Raw genomic sequence first — 15624 nt, forward strand, 5'->3', positions numbered from 1 at the left:
CAGCACACACGTGACACTCGTGCCACGCAGGCTTGACCCCTGAAGTGCTTCTCAGCGCAGTGAGGGTGAGGACAACCAGACACGGGGTGCGAGTGGGTCCCTGGCCACATGGAGGCCCCGAGCCCGCAGCCTCTGGCTGGGAGCAGGGCACACACGTCTGCTTTCACACATGCACACTTGCGCCCGTGTACAGGAGGAGCCCTCTGCGTGCGCAGGCAGCAGGGGCAGGGCCTGCTGGCTCAGAATATCTCAATCACCGCGGGGCTCCCGCGGCTCCGCAGATCGATGGGGCAATTAGATTTTATCAGCCGCCTGCTCTGCTGCCTCCGACACAGCTCCAGCAGCAGCCCCCCCACCCCCACCCCACAAAGGCCTTCCCAGGCACAGGCACACCTGGAGGCACTAATGCCAGCGCTCGGGGGCCCAGGATGGTAGACTGGACATTCCTGAGAGCTGCCCAGGGTCCACAGGACAGGAGGGACCCCACCAGCTCCTTTCACTCCCTGCCCCTTCAGCCGAAGCTCAGCTGTGCCCCACTTTCTGTAATGGTGCCTCATGGCCAAGTCCTCCAGGGAGGGCCTGAGTCCCCCAGCTGCCGCCTCCCTCTGGGCTCCTGCTGGCCCCAGGAGCTGCTCCTCCCCTCCACAGTGGCCCCAGTAGCTCCTGGGCTGGCACCCTCCTGCCCCACTCCCGTGGAGGTCCAGGCTCCCATGCCCTCACTTAGGGGATGGACCCCTTCCCTCCCATAACGCCTTGCTCCGTGGGGTCGGTGGGCACGCCCGTGCACGCAGAGCACGTCCCTGCCCTCAAGTGAGCCCTGGGTGTGCACTTCTGAGCCTCTGTGAGGCCTGCACATCCCCAACCATCCTGCATTCGTCTGCGCCTGTGAGGAGGGAGTGGTAGTGGCCTTGGCCTCTCCAAACCCCCACCAGCAGCAGCCACGGTGGAGCCACCGCCTCCGCCTCCTGTCTGCCTGACTGGCCGGGATTAACACAATTACCATCACATGGAGCCCTGGGGGACAGCCGGCCTCGCCACCTCCCGCCTCCTCTGCTGGCCGCCGGCCAAAGCTGCTGGGGGTGGCGGCATCCAGAGCGGCTGAGCAGAGACATCAGGAGGGTCCCGGGTGGACTGTCCTCAGGCGGAACTGCCAAGGCCCTGGCAGCCCTGTCCCTGCCCCCCAACCCCCCACCCCCTGACTTCCCCGGGCTCCTCACCTGCAGCTCCCAGGCCGATCTCCACGCCACCTCTCGGGAATTCACAGCGGCTCTGATGCTCGGGCATAACGAGGTGGCGGCTGCGATGCACGCTGGATATGAGGGTGGAAAGGTCGCTGTCCTGGCTGCAGCAAAGCAAGACAGGGGAGGTGAGACCTCGTGAGGCCGCGCATCCAGCCCTGGGCATAGCAAGCGCCTGACCAAGCTTGAGCTGTTGGTGTGCAGGGCACCAGGGGACGGCATCTAAGTGTGGCAATGCCTCGTGCACACTTCTGCTTTCCAAATGTCTGCTGGCACGTGGGCCTCGCACTCAGACCCCAGGCTGCTCCAGGGAGGGTCTGGGTGGATCCAGGGCCCAGCTCAGTCTTGCCACGCTCTCTTCAGCGCGACCACTAACCGTGTCCCTGCTCCCCGTCTCAGGGGGCAGCCAGGCACCCACCAGGGTGGAGGGACTGCTCCTGGGGGACAAGCGCCCAGAGAGGACACACACTGTCACACATACCCTGCACTTAGTACTGCACCAGCCAGCTGCCTCAGTAAGAACGTTACATGTGCTATTTCAAGTAAAACTTGCAACCACCCATGGACCCCCAGTTTCTTCAAAGAAAGAAACCAAGGTTCAAAGTCCCACACAAAGAGATGCACACACCCAGGGACACCCACGTGGGCACACGCACACTCACGCAAGGACACCCACGCAGTCACACGCACACTCACATGGAGGGACACCCACACAGGCACACGCACACTCACACACCGGGACACCCAAGCGGGCACACACACACTCACACACAGGGACACCCACATGGGCACACTCACGCATAGGGACACCCACGCGGGCTCACGCACACTCACATGTAGGGAGACCCACGCAGGCACACGCACACGTGCAGGGACACCCACGCGGGCAGGGACACCCACGCGGGCACACGCACACGTGCAGGGACACCCACACGGGCACACGCACACTCATGCAGGGAGAACCACGTGGGCACACTCACGCACAGGGACACCCATGTGGGCACACACACACTCACGTACAGGGACACTCGTGTGGCCACACTCACACAGGGACACCGACGCGGGCACAATCACGCACAGGGACACCCACGCGGGCACACACACACGCACACGCAGGGACACACACGTGGGCACACTCACACAGGGACACCCACACAGGCACACACACACTCACATGCAGGCACACCCATACGGGCAGACTCGCGCAGGGACACCCACATGGGCACACTCATGTGCAGGGACACCCACACAGGCACACACGCACAGGGACACCCACACGGGCACAGCACACTCACATGCAGGGACACCCACGTGGGCACACGCACACTCACGCGCAGGGACACCCACAATCACGCAGGAACACCCACGCAAGCACACGCACACTCACGTAGGGACACCCACACAGGCACACGCACACCCACGCGCAGGGACACCCACATGGGCACAAGCACACATGCAGGGACACCCATGCGGACACAGGCACACTCACGTGGGGACACCCACACAGGCACACTCACATACAGGACACCCACACAGGCACACGCACACTCACGCGCAGGGACACCCACACGGGCACACTCGCGCAGGAACACCCACACGGGCACAAGCACACTCACATGCAGGGACACCCATGTGGGCACACACGTGCAGGCACACCCTCACAGGCACAAGCAAACACGTGCAGGGACACACATGCGGGCACACGCACATTCATGCAGGGACACCCACACAGGCACACTCGTGCAGGGACACCCACACATGCACACGCACTCTTACGCGCAATGACACCCACGTGGGCACACTCACACAGGACACCCACGTGGGCACACTCACAGGGATACCCACGCGGGCGCACACACACTCACATGCAGGGACACCCATGTGGGCATACGTGGCACCGTGGATGGGGCCTGCTCCCCTGGTGTACTCGTGACACTGTGCTCTCCCCAAGGCTCCGAGGCACACGTGGGCCTGGAATAAACATGGACTTAACTCTTTTGTTCCCTCATTTCTCTTCCTGCTCAGTCACAGAACCTCGGAGAAAAGGGGGAGGAGAAGGCTCCAGGGCGACTGGGTACAAACAGACCTCCACCCCTTTGCTCTTGGGGTTCTGAGAGCCTCTCCCTTAGTTGGCACAGAGAAGGGACACCTACCACCTTGCAGACCAGCCCGGAGGGACAGGAAGTCAGGACAGGACAGAAGAGGAGCAGGGAGGGAGCCAGGCACCCCACCCTCCCTCCCCATCTCCCTGGCCCACCTGTAAAGGAGCAGCCTCTCGGCTGGGCTGCTGCAAGGGGGCCTCCATGGAGTGACCCGGGAACCGACACTGAACCTCATTAAATAGCCCCCAGCCCCCCTGGCCTGGGCGGCTGGAGCAGGCTAATCCAGGGCTGGCCCCTAAGCAGATCAGTTTCAGCACCAAAGACTCCAGGGCTGGGCTCTAGAGCCTTCTGAGAGACCCAGATGCGGGTTCCCTCCCCCATCCCCAGAGGAGGAAAGGCACCCCTCAAGCAAACAGGAGGGCAGGTGGGGTGGCAGTAAGTACTTGATGGGATTAATTGGCAGCAGTTCCCATCCCCTCCATCATCCTCATCAGTGCGGAGCTGCCCAAGACAGAACTGCTGTCCTCAGCACCAGGGAGGGGCCAGGGGTCTGGAGGCAGGGCCGCCCCGGTGCCACGGAGCCTCCCTTGAGGGGACCCCCCCCTCTGGTGTCACCAGGACTCAGGAGGTGGAGATGGACCGGCGAGGACAGGCGCTATCCATCTGCTCCCTGTGACCCTCAGCCCGGTGCCCACAGGGACCTTGCTGTCCCCATCCCCACCACAGCCGTCAGCTCTGCCACTCCCTGGTTGGTCACTCGGGCCCTTGGGCCCTCAGGCGGTGCTGCAGCCGTGGAGGTGACGCCCGGGGGAATCGGGTCGCTGCATGCCCACCACACCCCAGCTCTCTGCCTTGGGGGTTCACTCCACAAGCCCCAAGACAGCCTGGCCTGGCCCTGCAGAACTGGTCCCGGTCACCTGGTCACTCACTGAACAAATTATGCCAAGTTTTATGTAAAGAACTGAAAGAAACTTTGCACACACCAGGCTGAAAAGGCGTGAACCCCGTGCCTCGTGTCCTAGCATGAAGTTCTCGCAGCTGTGAAAACACCCTCTCCGCCCTGCTACGCACAAGGGATGAGCCCACGAGGGTCTTGGGAGCTCTCAGCCGCACCGTGGGGTGAGGCTGCAGAAGAGGAGGTGAGGGGAGAGCCGGTGATGAAGGAGAGGGGAGCAGGCAGGGAAAGGGCCGCACGGAGTGGGGTGTGCTGGGAGGCCAGGGGGAGAAGGGCCTGGAACGCCGGGGCCGGGGCCCTCAGACTCCAACTCCCCGTGAGGGCCCCTGGCCTCCTTCAGGCTCCCTCAGAGACTGTCATACTGTCCAGTCCTTGCCCATCTCCTGGCCAGCTCAGAGGCCTCAGGAGGGCAGGGACTACGTCTCCTGCCTGCTGCCCCAGGTACACGAGGGCTGAAGGGGGAGCTCCAAGCAGGCAGGCAGTTCACTGCAGAGTCAGAGAGACAGAGGGACGGGGACGAACGGACAGACGGATGATGGACAGATGGACGGACAGACAGATGAAGACCAAGAGATGGAGTCAGCAGACAGACAAATAGAGAATGACAGATGAGGATGGACGCATGGATGGAGAGTGAGAGATGATGTCACAGACAGGTACTAGTGGACAGACAGATGGAGAGACAGAGACAGAAGGGACGGAAACAGCAGACAGATAGATGGACAGAGCCTGAAAGACTAACAGGAGACTAGAGACAGAAGGACAGATGGATGGGGCCAAAAGGAGCCAGGAAGAGACAAAGATAGAGCCAGGGTGGGGGCAGCATGAGGCGGCTGGGCTCTGTGCCCCTGCAGCCCTCCCTGGCCAGACGCCGGGGTCTGCTCAGCAGGCAGGGCAGATGGGCCGCAGTCTCCCCTCTGGTAAAATCCAGAAAATCATCCCAGTGCCTCTAGGGCCCGTGTGGGACCGAAGGAGCCCACGGCACTCGGACCTGGCCTCTCACCCCCGGGACCCTCTCCACTTCCCATGCCAGGCGCAGCGAGGCGGGGGCTGCAGGAGGAGTCACTCCTGGAGTGGAGGAGCAGCCTTGGGTTTCCCGACAGGCCTCGCCAGCAAATTTATCCTGTAGCTTCCCAGGTAAAAGGCTCATAAAATGTCATCAATGTTCATGACGGTTCATAAAAATGATCAGTTGAGTGGGCGGCTTCAAAACGAGGTGGAAATAAGTTTAAAGATGTTTTCATTGTAATTTGGCTCCAGGACCCAGACATTCTCAGAGACGTAAATAATAACACATCTGGCACAGAGCCAGGCTGGCCCCTCAGCTCTGGCCGCAGGAAGCCAGGCCTGCACTGGATGCCCCTGCCTGCTCCGCTGGACCTTTCCTGTGCCCTCCCCAGAAGCCAGGGGGTAAGACTTGACCCCATGACCAGAAACCACAGCCTGGGCTCCACCCACGGACTGACCATCCCCTGCCCCTGTGGAACCGGGAGCTCGGGTCTCCCCAAGGCCCCCAACCTCCTCTTCAGGTCCCTTCACTTTTATCTCCTTTCTGCGTCTTGGATTCGCGGCCCCCTCGCCCTCCATTCTGTTCCCACAGGTGGAATCACTGTGGACTGGAGCAAACCCCCAACCTGCTGGGTGGGGCCTCCAGAGGACCTTTTCAAAACAAAACCTGGTCACTCCCCTGCTCCAGAACTTCTGGTGGCTCCCCACTGCCTGGAGGATAATGTCCAACAGGCCTAGCATCCAAGGCCCTTTAGCACCCAACTGAGCCAGACCTGTCAGCCTCCCTTCCTCCTCCCCTTCCACATCCACGTCACTCATTCCTCCACGTCTTTGCAAACGTCCCTTTTCCCTAGCGAACTTCTATGCATCCTTTAAGACCCCACTCACACATCACCACTCTCACCTCCTGGTGGGTCTCTGGGAGGGTGGGGGGAGGAAGTCACGGCCTCAGCTTTAGGCAGATGGGTTCAAATGGCCAGTCCCATGTGTGGGGGGTGCTCTGGCTCCAGGGTTGGGCTGCCCAGAACCCACATGTGTGCTACTGCAAGGCCTGGGCAGTCGACAGACAGACACAGACTAAGGAGGGGAGAAAGGAGGGAGGCTGGAGAGATTCAGAAGCAGACCCAGCAGAAATGGAGCAACAAGGCCCACCTTGCTCGCACGGTGTGTGAGGAGAAGTCTGGCCCAGGCCGGCCCTACCTGCAGGACGTCTCTCGGAAGGAGATGTTCACGTCCCAGTGGGTGTGGACTCTGAAAGGAGAGAAGCAGAGGGTCAGTGTGGCCTCTAAGACCCTGCACCTGGACAGCAGGGCGTGTCTGTGGCATACCCCTCATCTGCCCCAGAGCACCAGCCCTGAGGGAGCTAGGCTGGCTCAGACCTGCCTCCAGCGCCATCTGGTACCAGCCCAACTGGCCAGCGGCTGCCACTAGGACAGGCCTACAGGCGGGAGCCAGCTCCTGGCCTCACTAGACAGAGAAGCCAGGAAGGACAGAACTGAGGCCGGTTGCAGTGGACCCAGAGGCGTCCCCACGTTGTGCTGGGGGTGGGGGCTGCAGCTTCCTCTGCAGGTCACTCATGCCAATGAACGCGAATTCCCAGTCACTAGAGCTGCTCTGGAACCAGGTCAGGGAGCAAGGCCTATGGCAGCCACCAGCACCAAGGGTCAGGTGTCAGCCGAGGTGGGTGCAGGCTTCTGCGTCCCAGCTGCTGCCAAGCTGCCTCCCGAGAGTGACTACCACACAACAGAGGTAGCAGGGATGCCAGGCTGAGAGGCCAAGGAAGGAAACAGCTCTGCCCTGTGCCCACATCCTCACCCACAGCAGAGTCCCCGAAAGGGCCCGGGGGCTGAGGGAGGGCAGTGGGAAGCCGGTGTCCTGCTTCACCTCAGCAAGTGTGGGTGTGGGGGCTGGGAAGTGGGGGTCTCGGGGGTCCGGGGGAGTTATCTTAGAATAGGAGATATTAGGACATGTTAAAAGACTAAGTGGGAAGAGAGAAGGCCTAGAAATTCTCGGATGCATAATATGCGCTGAATGGACAGCCAGACAGATGGATGAACAGATGGATGGATGAATGGACAAAGAGTTGAGTGTACAGAGGGAGGCACCTCTGCTAGGAGGGGAGAGGGTGGGAGGTCAGGAAGGGGGCCCTAAGCCTGGAAGGGACAGCGAGGAGCCAGGAGAGCTGCCGCCGGCCAACAAGAATGAGCAAGTGTCCTGGAGGCTGCTCCCTCATGGGTCTGCCCAGCCTCTCTCTCCCTGCCAGGTTGTGGTGGGACCAGGCCCTCCCTCCTGGGGCTCCCTGACTGCCCTTTTCCTGGAGCCCCTGGGCCGAGCCCCTTCCTTCCTCAGCCCTGGCAGCTCTGTCCCTCCTCAGCACCTGCCCCACAGGGAGCCACGTCGACCCCTCCCCGGCCCACTCTGGTCATGGCAGGGCCACTGGTGGTGCCTGCTCCCCAACAATGGTGATCTGGTCCTGGCTTGGCCCTCGGTCCCCAAGTGGGGGCAAGGTGGGTTCTCACTCTGGTCCTGCAACGTGGAGGGGCCTGGACTGTCCCCAGAAGTCCAGTTTGTTTCAGCTGTCAGTGTCCCGAGACACCACCCCTGCAACGGCCTTGCCTTAAGCTGCCTGGAGACCCCCATCATGGTCTCCACCTTGCCCCCTGATCCTTGGTGGAAGTACCTCCTCTTCATGATACGGACGTGTGGGTCATCCTCCTGCTTCAAGCCCGGCCGCTGCCCACAGGCCGGGCCACTCCCGCCGCTGTCACCATCACTGGCTGAGAAGCTAGGGGTCAGCTCCTTCTTTAGGACCCGCACGGGGGGTGGGGCAACTGTCCTCTTGTCTGCTAGCCGACCCCGGTTCTGGGCAGGTGGGAGGAGAGGACGGTGAGGCTGAGCCTGGCCCCTCAACCTCCTGGGTGCTTGACCCCAGTCCCAACTCCCCAGCAAGGCCCAGGTGACAGAAGCCCTTGGAGCGGCCCCTAAGATAAAACAGGTACAGTCACCGGCCATCGCTCCCCGTTCGCTGTCCCAGAGGGGCCTCCAGCCTCCAAGACAGGCCCCAGGGTCAGCAGGAACCACAGCTGGCCAGAGGCAGGGAGACGAGGTGTTGGTCAGGGGCCCCTTCACAGACTGCCTTCCTTGCTTCACCCCACCCTGGATGGGGCTGAGGTGGGTATGGGCCAGACAAGGGCACTGCCTTCCCCACGCCACATTCCAGCCCCGTCCCCCTCCACAGGCACTCGGCCTGAGTGTGGGGACGCCCACCTGGAGGCAGACCCTGGCTTTCCCAGCCTCTGTGTGCGTGTGTCTGCCTGACCATCCTCTCAGGCCGTGTGAACTGGGTCTGTTAGTGCCGTGCGGAGCCCAGCTCAGGGGTAGTCTGAAGCCAGGGGCCTGAGCCCGAGCCTGCTGACCCCTTGCACACTGCAGGCCTGAGGTTCACAGGTCACCTGGTGAGGGGCCCTGATCAGCCCAGGTCCTGTCCCATGGGCCTTGGTAGGCCTGCCCTCTGGGTCAGGAACTGAGGGATGTAGTTTTCCCACAAGGCCCTCTCCCTCCCCTGCGTCCATGGTGTGAGCGTGTGGAGTGTGTGCAAGTGTGTGTGAGTGTGTGGAGTGTGTGTGACGAGGCAGGGCTCACCGGTGTGCGGCCACAGGTGCCGAGAGCTGGGAGAACAGAGCAGGAAGGTGTGTCCTGTGCACAGATGCACAGGGCCCTGCACATAGAGCTGGTATGTGTTCAGAGCTCGTGCACACACACCAGTGGGCACACACTCAGCACTCATGTGGACAGGCAAGGTCCCCTCTGTGTCTCTAGGTCCCTCCACTCAGGAGAAGATTAAAAAGTTGTTGATTATTTCCTGGTGGGCATGAGGCTTTTGCTTATTTAATAACAGGTTACTGGCTCAAGGAGGTAGCAGGGGCCTTGGAATTATCTAATTTTCTCTCATCTGTTCAGTCAACCGGGCCTCCGTGGACCCCTCTCCTCCTGTTGTCAGGACAACATGCCCCTACCACACCCGTGAGCTTGAGGAGGAAGTTGTCAAGGAGGGTCTCACCACCCCTCCGGACTGCGTCACCCTGGACCCCATGCGCAGCTGTGCAGCCACCACAGTCCTGTCTTCCAGAACAAAGGTTCTTTCAGACTCAGACCACTGTCACCTCCAGACACACAGGCCACCCCAGCCCCAAAATTGGGCAGTGCCCCTGATGGGGCTGGGGAGCCCTGGTCTTCTCCCCACCAGGTCTGGGAGCCAAAACCCTTCCCCACAGACTCTAGGAACCGCAGGCCCCCATACCTGCCCTCATGGACGCATCCAGGCCACCCTCCATTTCCTCTCTGCAACACGCACTCAGTGGGAGGGACGGGGTGGCACTGGGGCAGGGTGGAGTGGGGTGGGGCAGTGGAGTCTGAGGGTAGGCCTGCAGATGAGTGGGCTGGCTCTGTGGTCCCTTCTAAGACCCTGGCCTTGGCCCTGTGCTATACCAGCAACAGCAGAGTGTGGGCGAGGCTGCAGGTGTGATGGCCTCTCTGGTCTCCATGCCTCTTTGTGCCAGCCAGTGGGCTCCGGGGGAAATGTTTTCAGCAGTCCCTGGCCTGTCTGGAGTGTGCTCTGCTGGGCAGTCCCGCTCAGCTCTGCCCTTCTCTAGCCTGCTATAGCCCAAGCATTGGGACCTCCTCGCGTGCCTTTCTGCTTTAATTCAATTATTCTCTTAAAAAGAAAATGAAATGCATCTCTCTCCGTGGGCTGGGGAAGAGGAGAGGGAAATGAGGCTGCTTGGGATGAGGCCAGTCCAGCTACGTGGCCTGGGGTGGCTCCTAGGGATGCTCCTGTGGGAGGGGGGCTGAGGAAGAGGGAGCAGGATGGACAGCCCTGACCCTAGCCAAGGACAGGGACCATACAGGCCTCCTATGTACCCCTTGGCCGCTCAGCCCTGCTCAGCAGCACACAGATTTGGGGGCTGGGTGCCGAGCCTCTGCCCCGAGCCAAGCTGGCTCCTTGAATGGTGCAGGTGGTGTGTGGAGGCCGGCTTGCATGGCTGCATGACCCCTGTGCCATGTGCACACCCACATGCTGCCCCTGGCGTATCTGTGACCGTGAAGTGTGCACATACTTGTGGGCCTGGCTGTGGCGGGTGGGGGCTGGAAAGACAAGGGGGTCCGTGGGGCTCCTTCCCAAGGGACAGACCTGGGAGGGACCAGGCTCAGGAGGGGTAGGCCCAGGTCTGAACCATCCCTCATGCAGGGCAGGGACTTGGGAGACCCAGACAGGTAAGCAGCCCTGGGCTGTAGCCCCATCCCTGTCTGAGCCCTCGATCCAAGCAATGTCCTAGGGGGGATGGATGCTGGGCTCAGGCTGCCTGCCCCCGCCTCCTGTGGATGGCCTCCGGAAGGGGAGGGTTAGGAGAGGCAGGGCTCCTCCCCCCAGAACAGAAACCCCAGGCCAGCCTGGAGGGTGCCCAGAGGATGCCTCTCTGGCACCAGCTGCCTGAGAGAGGGCAGAAGTGGAGAGGGAGCTGGGCCTCCTGCCCCAGGCAGGTGTGGGGGCAGTGGGCAGGAGACGGCTGCTTGTGCACACATACACACTGTCTGGGAGCTCTTGTGCACAGGCATGTCTGTGCCTGCGATGAGCTCGTGTCGGACGGTGTGTGGGGTGGGCACACGGGTGAGGTGTGGCTGTATCCCCTTCTCCTGCCCAATCTCCTGTCTGTCTTCACAGATGTGTCTGTGGCTTCCCCAGGGCCCAGAGGAACCCAGGGCCCCCTCCCCCACCGTGTCGCCAGTCCAGAGTAAAGAAGCCAAGCCAGGTGCCCAGAACCTCTCAAGCCACTTTCCCTCTGCCTCTCCCACCCCTTCCTGCCAGAGGGGGCTGCTGAGTGGTGCCAGGAATAGCAGTGCCGTCCCAACCACCACCAGGAGCCACAGCCCTAATTGGCTCTCCCCCAGGGGCTCAAAATTGGCTCCTCTCAAGATGCAATTTCCTTTTCAGATCAATCCTCCAACCATCCTGCCTGGCAGACATGCGAAGGAGAAGGCAGTGCTTCAGGGTTGGCTCAGCACCTGATCTCTTCTGCTCCCCTAGGCCAGTGAAGGGATGAACAGATGTCTATACTGGGCTGGGAGCCCCACACCAGCCTCCAACTCCAGTTCTCTTGACACCAAAGGCCTGCCCTGCACAGATCCTGCCCCTGACTGTGCTGTGTCTGGACACTCCTGGACATCTGGGGCTTTGCTCTGCAGGGCTCCAGCCTTGGCACCCCACAGACACACATCGCTGTGATCCGAGCCTGGGACCATCCCAGAATGCCAGCCAACACTGTCACACCCCGGAACAAGCATGACCCTAGGACTGGCCCCTCTCCCAAGTTGAGCCAGATGACATGCTGACCCCCAGACCTGTGACAGGGCAGAGTCCTCAGACCCCAGTTGGATGACACTGTCCAGGAAGGAGACCTTCACACCTGGGCTGTTCCCACGACTTCAGGAGAAGCAGCTGCAGGGCTCCCAGGGGGGAAGCTCCAGGATTGGCAAGACCTGGCCCTGCCTCCAAAGGAGAGGGGCTCCCGGTGCCCCGGATTCCCACCCAAAGCAAAGTCTCCAAATTTCCCCCTTGCAGACTCCCACCTGCACAATGGCAGGGTTGAGCTTAGGACTCTCAATCCTATAAGACGCAGGCACAAGCTGCGCAGGGGAGAAGGGAGACCCCGAAGCCCCAATTTTCTAGAACATCTCACCACCGGGGAGGATATTCGACAGCCCGGACAGTCGCAGATCGGAGGGTGCACCTGCAGAATCCCCTTGGACATAAGCGTCTTCAGACTTTTCCCTGCGAGGAGAGCCGAGGCGGGACCGGTGAGGGAGCGGGGCCGAGCACGCTTCCGGGGTGCAGTCAGCTGCAAGGCCGGTCCCCCCTCCTGCCAGGTGTATGAACACCCACCTCGTCCAACTTCCGAGCCCGCCACCCGGCCCTGCCGCCCACCCCACCCTCGCGCACGCCGCGGGGATCTGCAGAGCTCAGAAACTCAAGATCCGGGCGAGCGCCCTCCCCCGACGACGGGCGGCCTCCTCCCCGCCCCCTGCGCCCCTCCTCCCGCGCTCCACCCTCTCCAGGCCGGTCCGCGGGAACCCGGAGCAGGGCCCAGGAAGGTCGAGCCCGGGCGCAGGTGATCGGCGCCGTCGGGACCCGGGACTGCGCCTGATCCCGCAGCGGGAAGAGGGCAGCCACCGCGGAGCCGCGAACCCCAAAGTCAAGCGCGACTGCGTCCCTAACTTTCTGACTGCCCCCACGCCCACGCCTGGAGCTCACCACGCCTCCCCCGCTTGCCGGCTCAGGCACCCGCAGGTCTCACCAGTGCAGCCAGACTCCTGCCGGAGCCCAACCACACTGCTCCCAGCCCCGCCGCAGCTCCGGCTCCGCGCGCGCCCCCGCCCTGACGCGCGCTCCCGCGGCCCCCACCTGCTTGCGCCACCCCTACGCCTTCCTCTTCCCTCCAGCAGCGCGCACCCGCACTCCGGCCGCCCGTATGCCCCTCGACTCCCGCCAGTACCGGTGGCTTCGCGCCCGGGGAGGGGAGTGTCCCACCCAGCTGGCCTCCCGCCTGCTCTCCCGAGTTCCCGTAAACTTCCCCTCAGCCTCAAGGCCCAAGAATCCCGCAAAGACCTTCCGAACGGAAGGAGCGGCCGGCTCGTGCGCGGCCGGGAGTCCAGGGCACCGCGGCCCGAGCTAGGGGAACGGTGGAAGTCGAGGGCGCTCTGCCCAGGTCCACCACGGCGACCGTGCTGCGGGGGGGCGGGGGAGTTTCCCTGCAGCAGCCCCGGAGTCGCAGCGCCCTCTCTGGGCGGAGATGGAGTCTCCCAGATGTCAGAACGAGGGGGGTCCGGACCCACGGGTCCTCGGGGAGCGGAGGGGAAGGACGGTAGCGGCCCGTGCCCCCACCTCGGCCGCACCTTTGTGGCGGATGCTGCGCTTCCAGTCCTTGGCCGTCTCGCGGCCGCTGACGAACTGGAACTCGTTGGGCGTGAGCCACTCGCCGCGGTGGCGGATGGAAGGACCCTTGCTGCCCTGGCAGAGTTTGCGCACGTAGAGCAGCGCGCGATTGGCGCCGCACTCCACCTCGATGCACGGCTCGCCGTTGTCCAGCAGCGGCTGGAAATCCGGTGCCGCGGCCGCAGTGGCCGAGAAGCGCTCGAGGGCCAGAGGGTCCCGGGGCAGGTGGAGGTGCGCGGCGGCCTCGTGCAGGCTCAGGTAGGCGCGCGGGGCGCGGAGTGGCGGAACCAACAGTGCCTCATAGCCGGCGGTCGCGGCGGGTAGCGAGGCGGCCGGGGGCAGGGCGGCCGCGGCGGGCAGTGGCGTCAGATAGCCGGGCAGCGGTGGCAGTGGCAGCGCGGCTAGGGTCGGGTGGAAGGTAGCCAGAGCCAGGGCCAGGTCTTCGCGACCCGGGAGCTCCTTCTTGACCGCCGGCATGGCGGGCCAAGTGGTCCTGCAGCCTGGCTCTTCGCCGCCGGCGCAACTTGTTCCGGCCCCGGCTGGAGCTGGGTCTAGAGGGCGGGGGGCCCGGGAGACGCCTGGCCGCGCGCCAGCCCTACCCGCTACTGCGCCCCGCAGCCGCCGCCGCCGCCGCGCCGCCCGCCTGGCCACCTCGGACAGCTGCCCGGCCGGCTGGCGGGGCCTCGGCTGCCCGAGACATGGTGCTGCCGGAGCTGCTATCGATCCCCGATCGACCTGCCGAGCGCCGCAGCTCCAGGGCCCGGGGGGTCCACGGGGCGCCGGGCCACCTGCGCCTGCGGCCCCGCGCCCGGCTCGCTGGTCCGCCCGCCGGGCCGAGCCGGGCAGTGAGGAGTCGTGGAGTCTCCGGCCCGGCGCCCCGCCCCGCCCGGGGGTCCCAAGCCCGCCCCGCCCCGCCCCGCGGCCCCGGCCGCGCACCCGCGTAACTGGCGCGCGCCCGCCCGGCGGGGACTTGGGAGACTCCCGCCGCCGCCGCCGCCGCCGCCGCCGCCGCCGCCGCCGCCACAACTTGGCCCATTTAAACGGCCCCAGCGCGGCGGGCGGACAGGCGCGGGCTCCAGCAGGGGGTGCGTGACGGCCGACTGGGCTCACGGGGGACAGGGCTGCACCCTCTGCCCTGTTCCCCAGTGGGCGAGGATAGGAGGAACGGAGACGGAGACGGGGTGGGGGGTGCGGATGCTAGCGAGACCCGCCATTGTCGAGAGAGTCACTGAGCCCAGCTGGGGTCCCGGCCTCCACGTGGGCGGGGGCGGGCCCAGGACCAGGAGGGGGCTCCGTGCGGAGGACGGATCCGGGATCGGATCGGCCGCTTGCTCGGGCGGGTGTGTGTGTGAGCCGGCGGCTCTGAGTGGGTGGTGGGCATCAGTGTCGGGGAGGGTGTGGGTGGTCTCTGCATCCGCAGGGTGTGAGGCTGTGCGTTTGTGGTATGTGGCCTCAGCACATGTGTTGGGGGGTGGGTTCATGTTCTGTGGATAACAACGATAACAATTCTGTCATTTATGGCCGCCTTACTGTGTGCTTTACACGCCTTAGTTCATTTGATCATCCCGCTGTGATTTTTTTTACTATCCTCATTTTATAGATGGAGAAGGTGAGCCACAGAGAGGTCAGGTAACTCTCCTGATGTCACACAGGTGCTTCACAGCCAAGCGGTCTGACTCCAGGACAGACAGTGTCTGAGCCGGGATACAGGGCAAGAAGGTGGGCTAGACCCAATCTGGGTGAATCCTGGTGAGGGAGGAGCAGGGCAGCTGCATGTGGGGTTGTGCACTTGAGAACACTTCTGCTCACTACTGCGAGCAAGTGTGGGGAAGGGAAACCTGCTACATCCGTGTCCACCTCTGTGCCTTGGGGGAGAGGTCAGCCTCGGCCCAGCGCTGGAATGAGGGCAGCTTTTCCCCTACATGTCAGCATGTCAGCCTTCTGGGGGGTGGAATTAGGAAAAGAAACCGAGAAACCCTGTAGCTTTGGTGCTAGCTGGTGAAACAAGCTTGTTTTTCTCTGGTGTGTCATTTTGGACAAGCTAGAAAGTAGCCTCAGATGCCAACCCAGCGCCCAGACTCCCCATCCCTGCTCCTCGGAGATGCACCTGGCAGGGCATCCTTGTGGGCACCTCCCTGACCAGGGGTGGAGCTGGATCAGAGGAGGGCTTGCACCTTCTGCCAGGGAGGGGCTGGGAGTGAGGGAACACTCCACCATCACCCACCTCCTTCCAGATGCCAGCACCAGCTGGGCACGTGGCTGACAGCTGGCGACCACTCTGCTTTCCCTCCCTGAGGCACATCTATCTGTTGGGGTTTAAGGGGCCAGGTG

The 15624-nt window shown here is 63.3% G+C and overlaps 1 protein-coding gene across 1 annotated transcript in view; it reads right to left on the reverse strand.

The window, feature by feature from the left end:
- SAMD11 (sterile alpha motif domain containing 11) overlaps positions 1-14104 on the reverse strand; it is a 24772-nt gene extending 10668 nt beyond the window's left edge. The window contains exons 1-5 of the mRNA XM_014783764.2: positions 13254-14104; positions 12041-12132; positions 7984-8165; positions 6504-6554; positions 1218-1342 (exon numbers count right to left, since the gene is read on the reverse strand). Of these exons, the coding sequence (XP_014639250.1) occupies positions 1218-1342; positions 6504-6554; positions 7984-8165; positions 12041-12132; positions 13254-13770 (967 nt within the window). The 5' untranslated portion in view covers positions 13771-14104. The remainder of the gene's footprint in view (positions 1-1217; positions 1343-6503; positions 6555-7983; positions 8166-12040; positions 12133-13253) is intronic.
- Positions 14105-15624: the final 1520 nt, after the last annotated feature.

This window comes from Ceratotherium simum, chromosome 22 (genome assembly GCF_057802395.1).
Source record: "Ceratotherium simum simum isolate JZ-2026a chromosome 22, ASM5780239v1, whole genome shotgun sequence".
NCBI classification, from domain to species: Eukaryota; Metazoa; Chordata; class Mammalia; order Perissodactyla; family Rhinocerotidae; genus Ceratotherium; species Ceratotherium simum.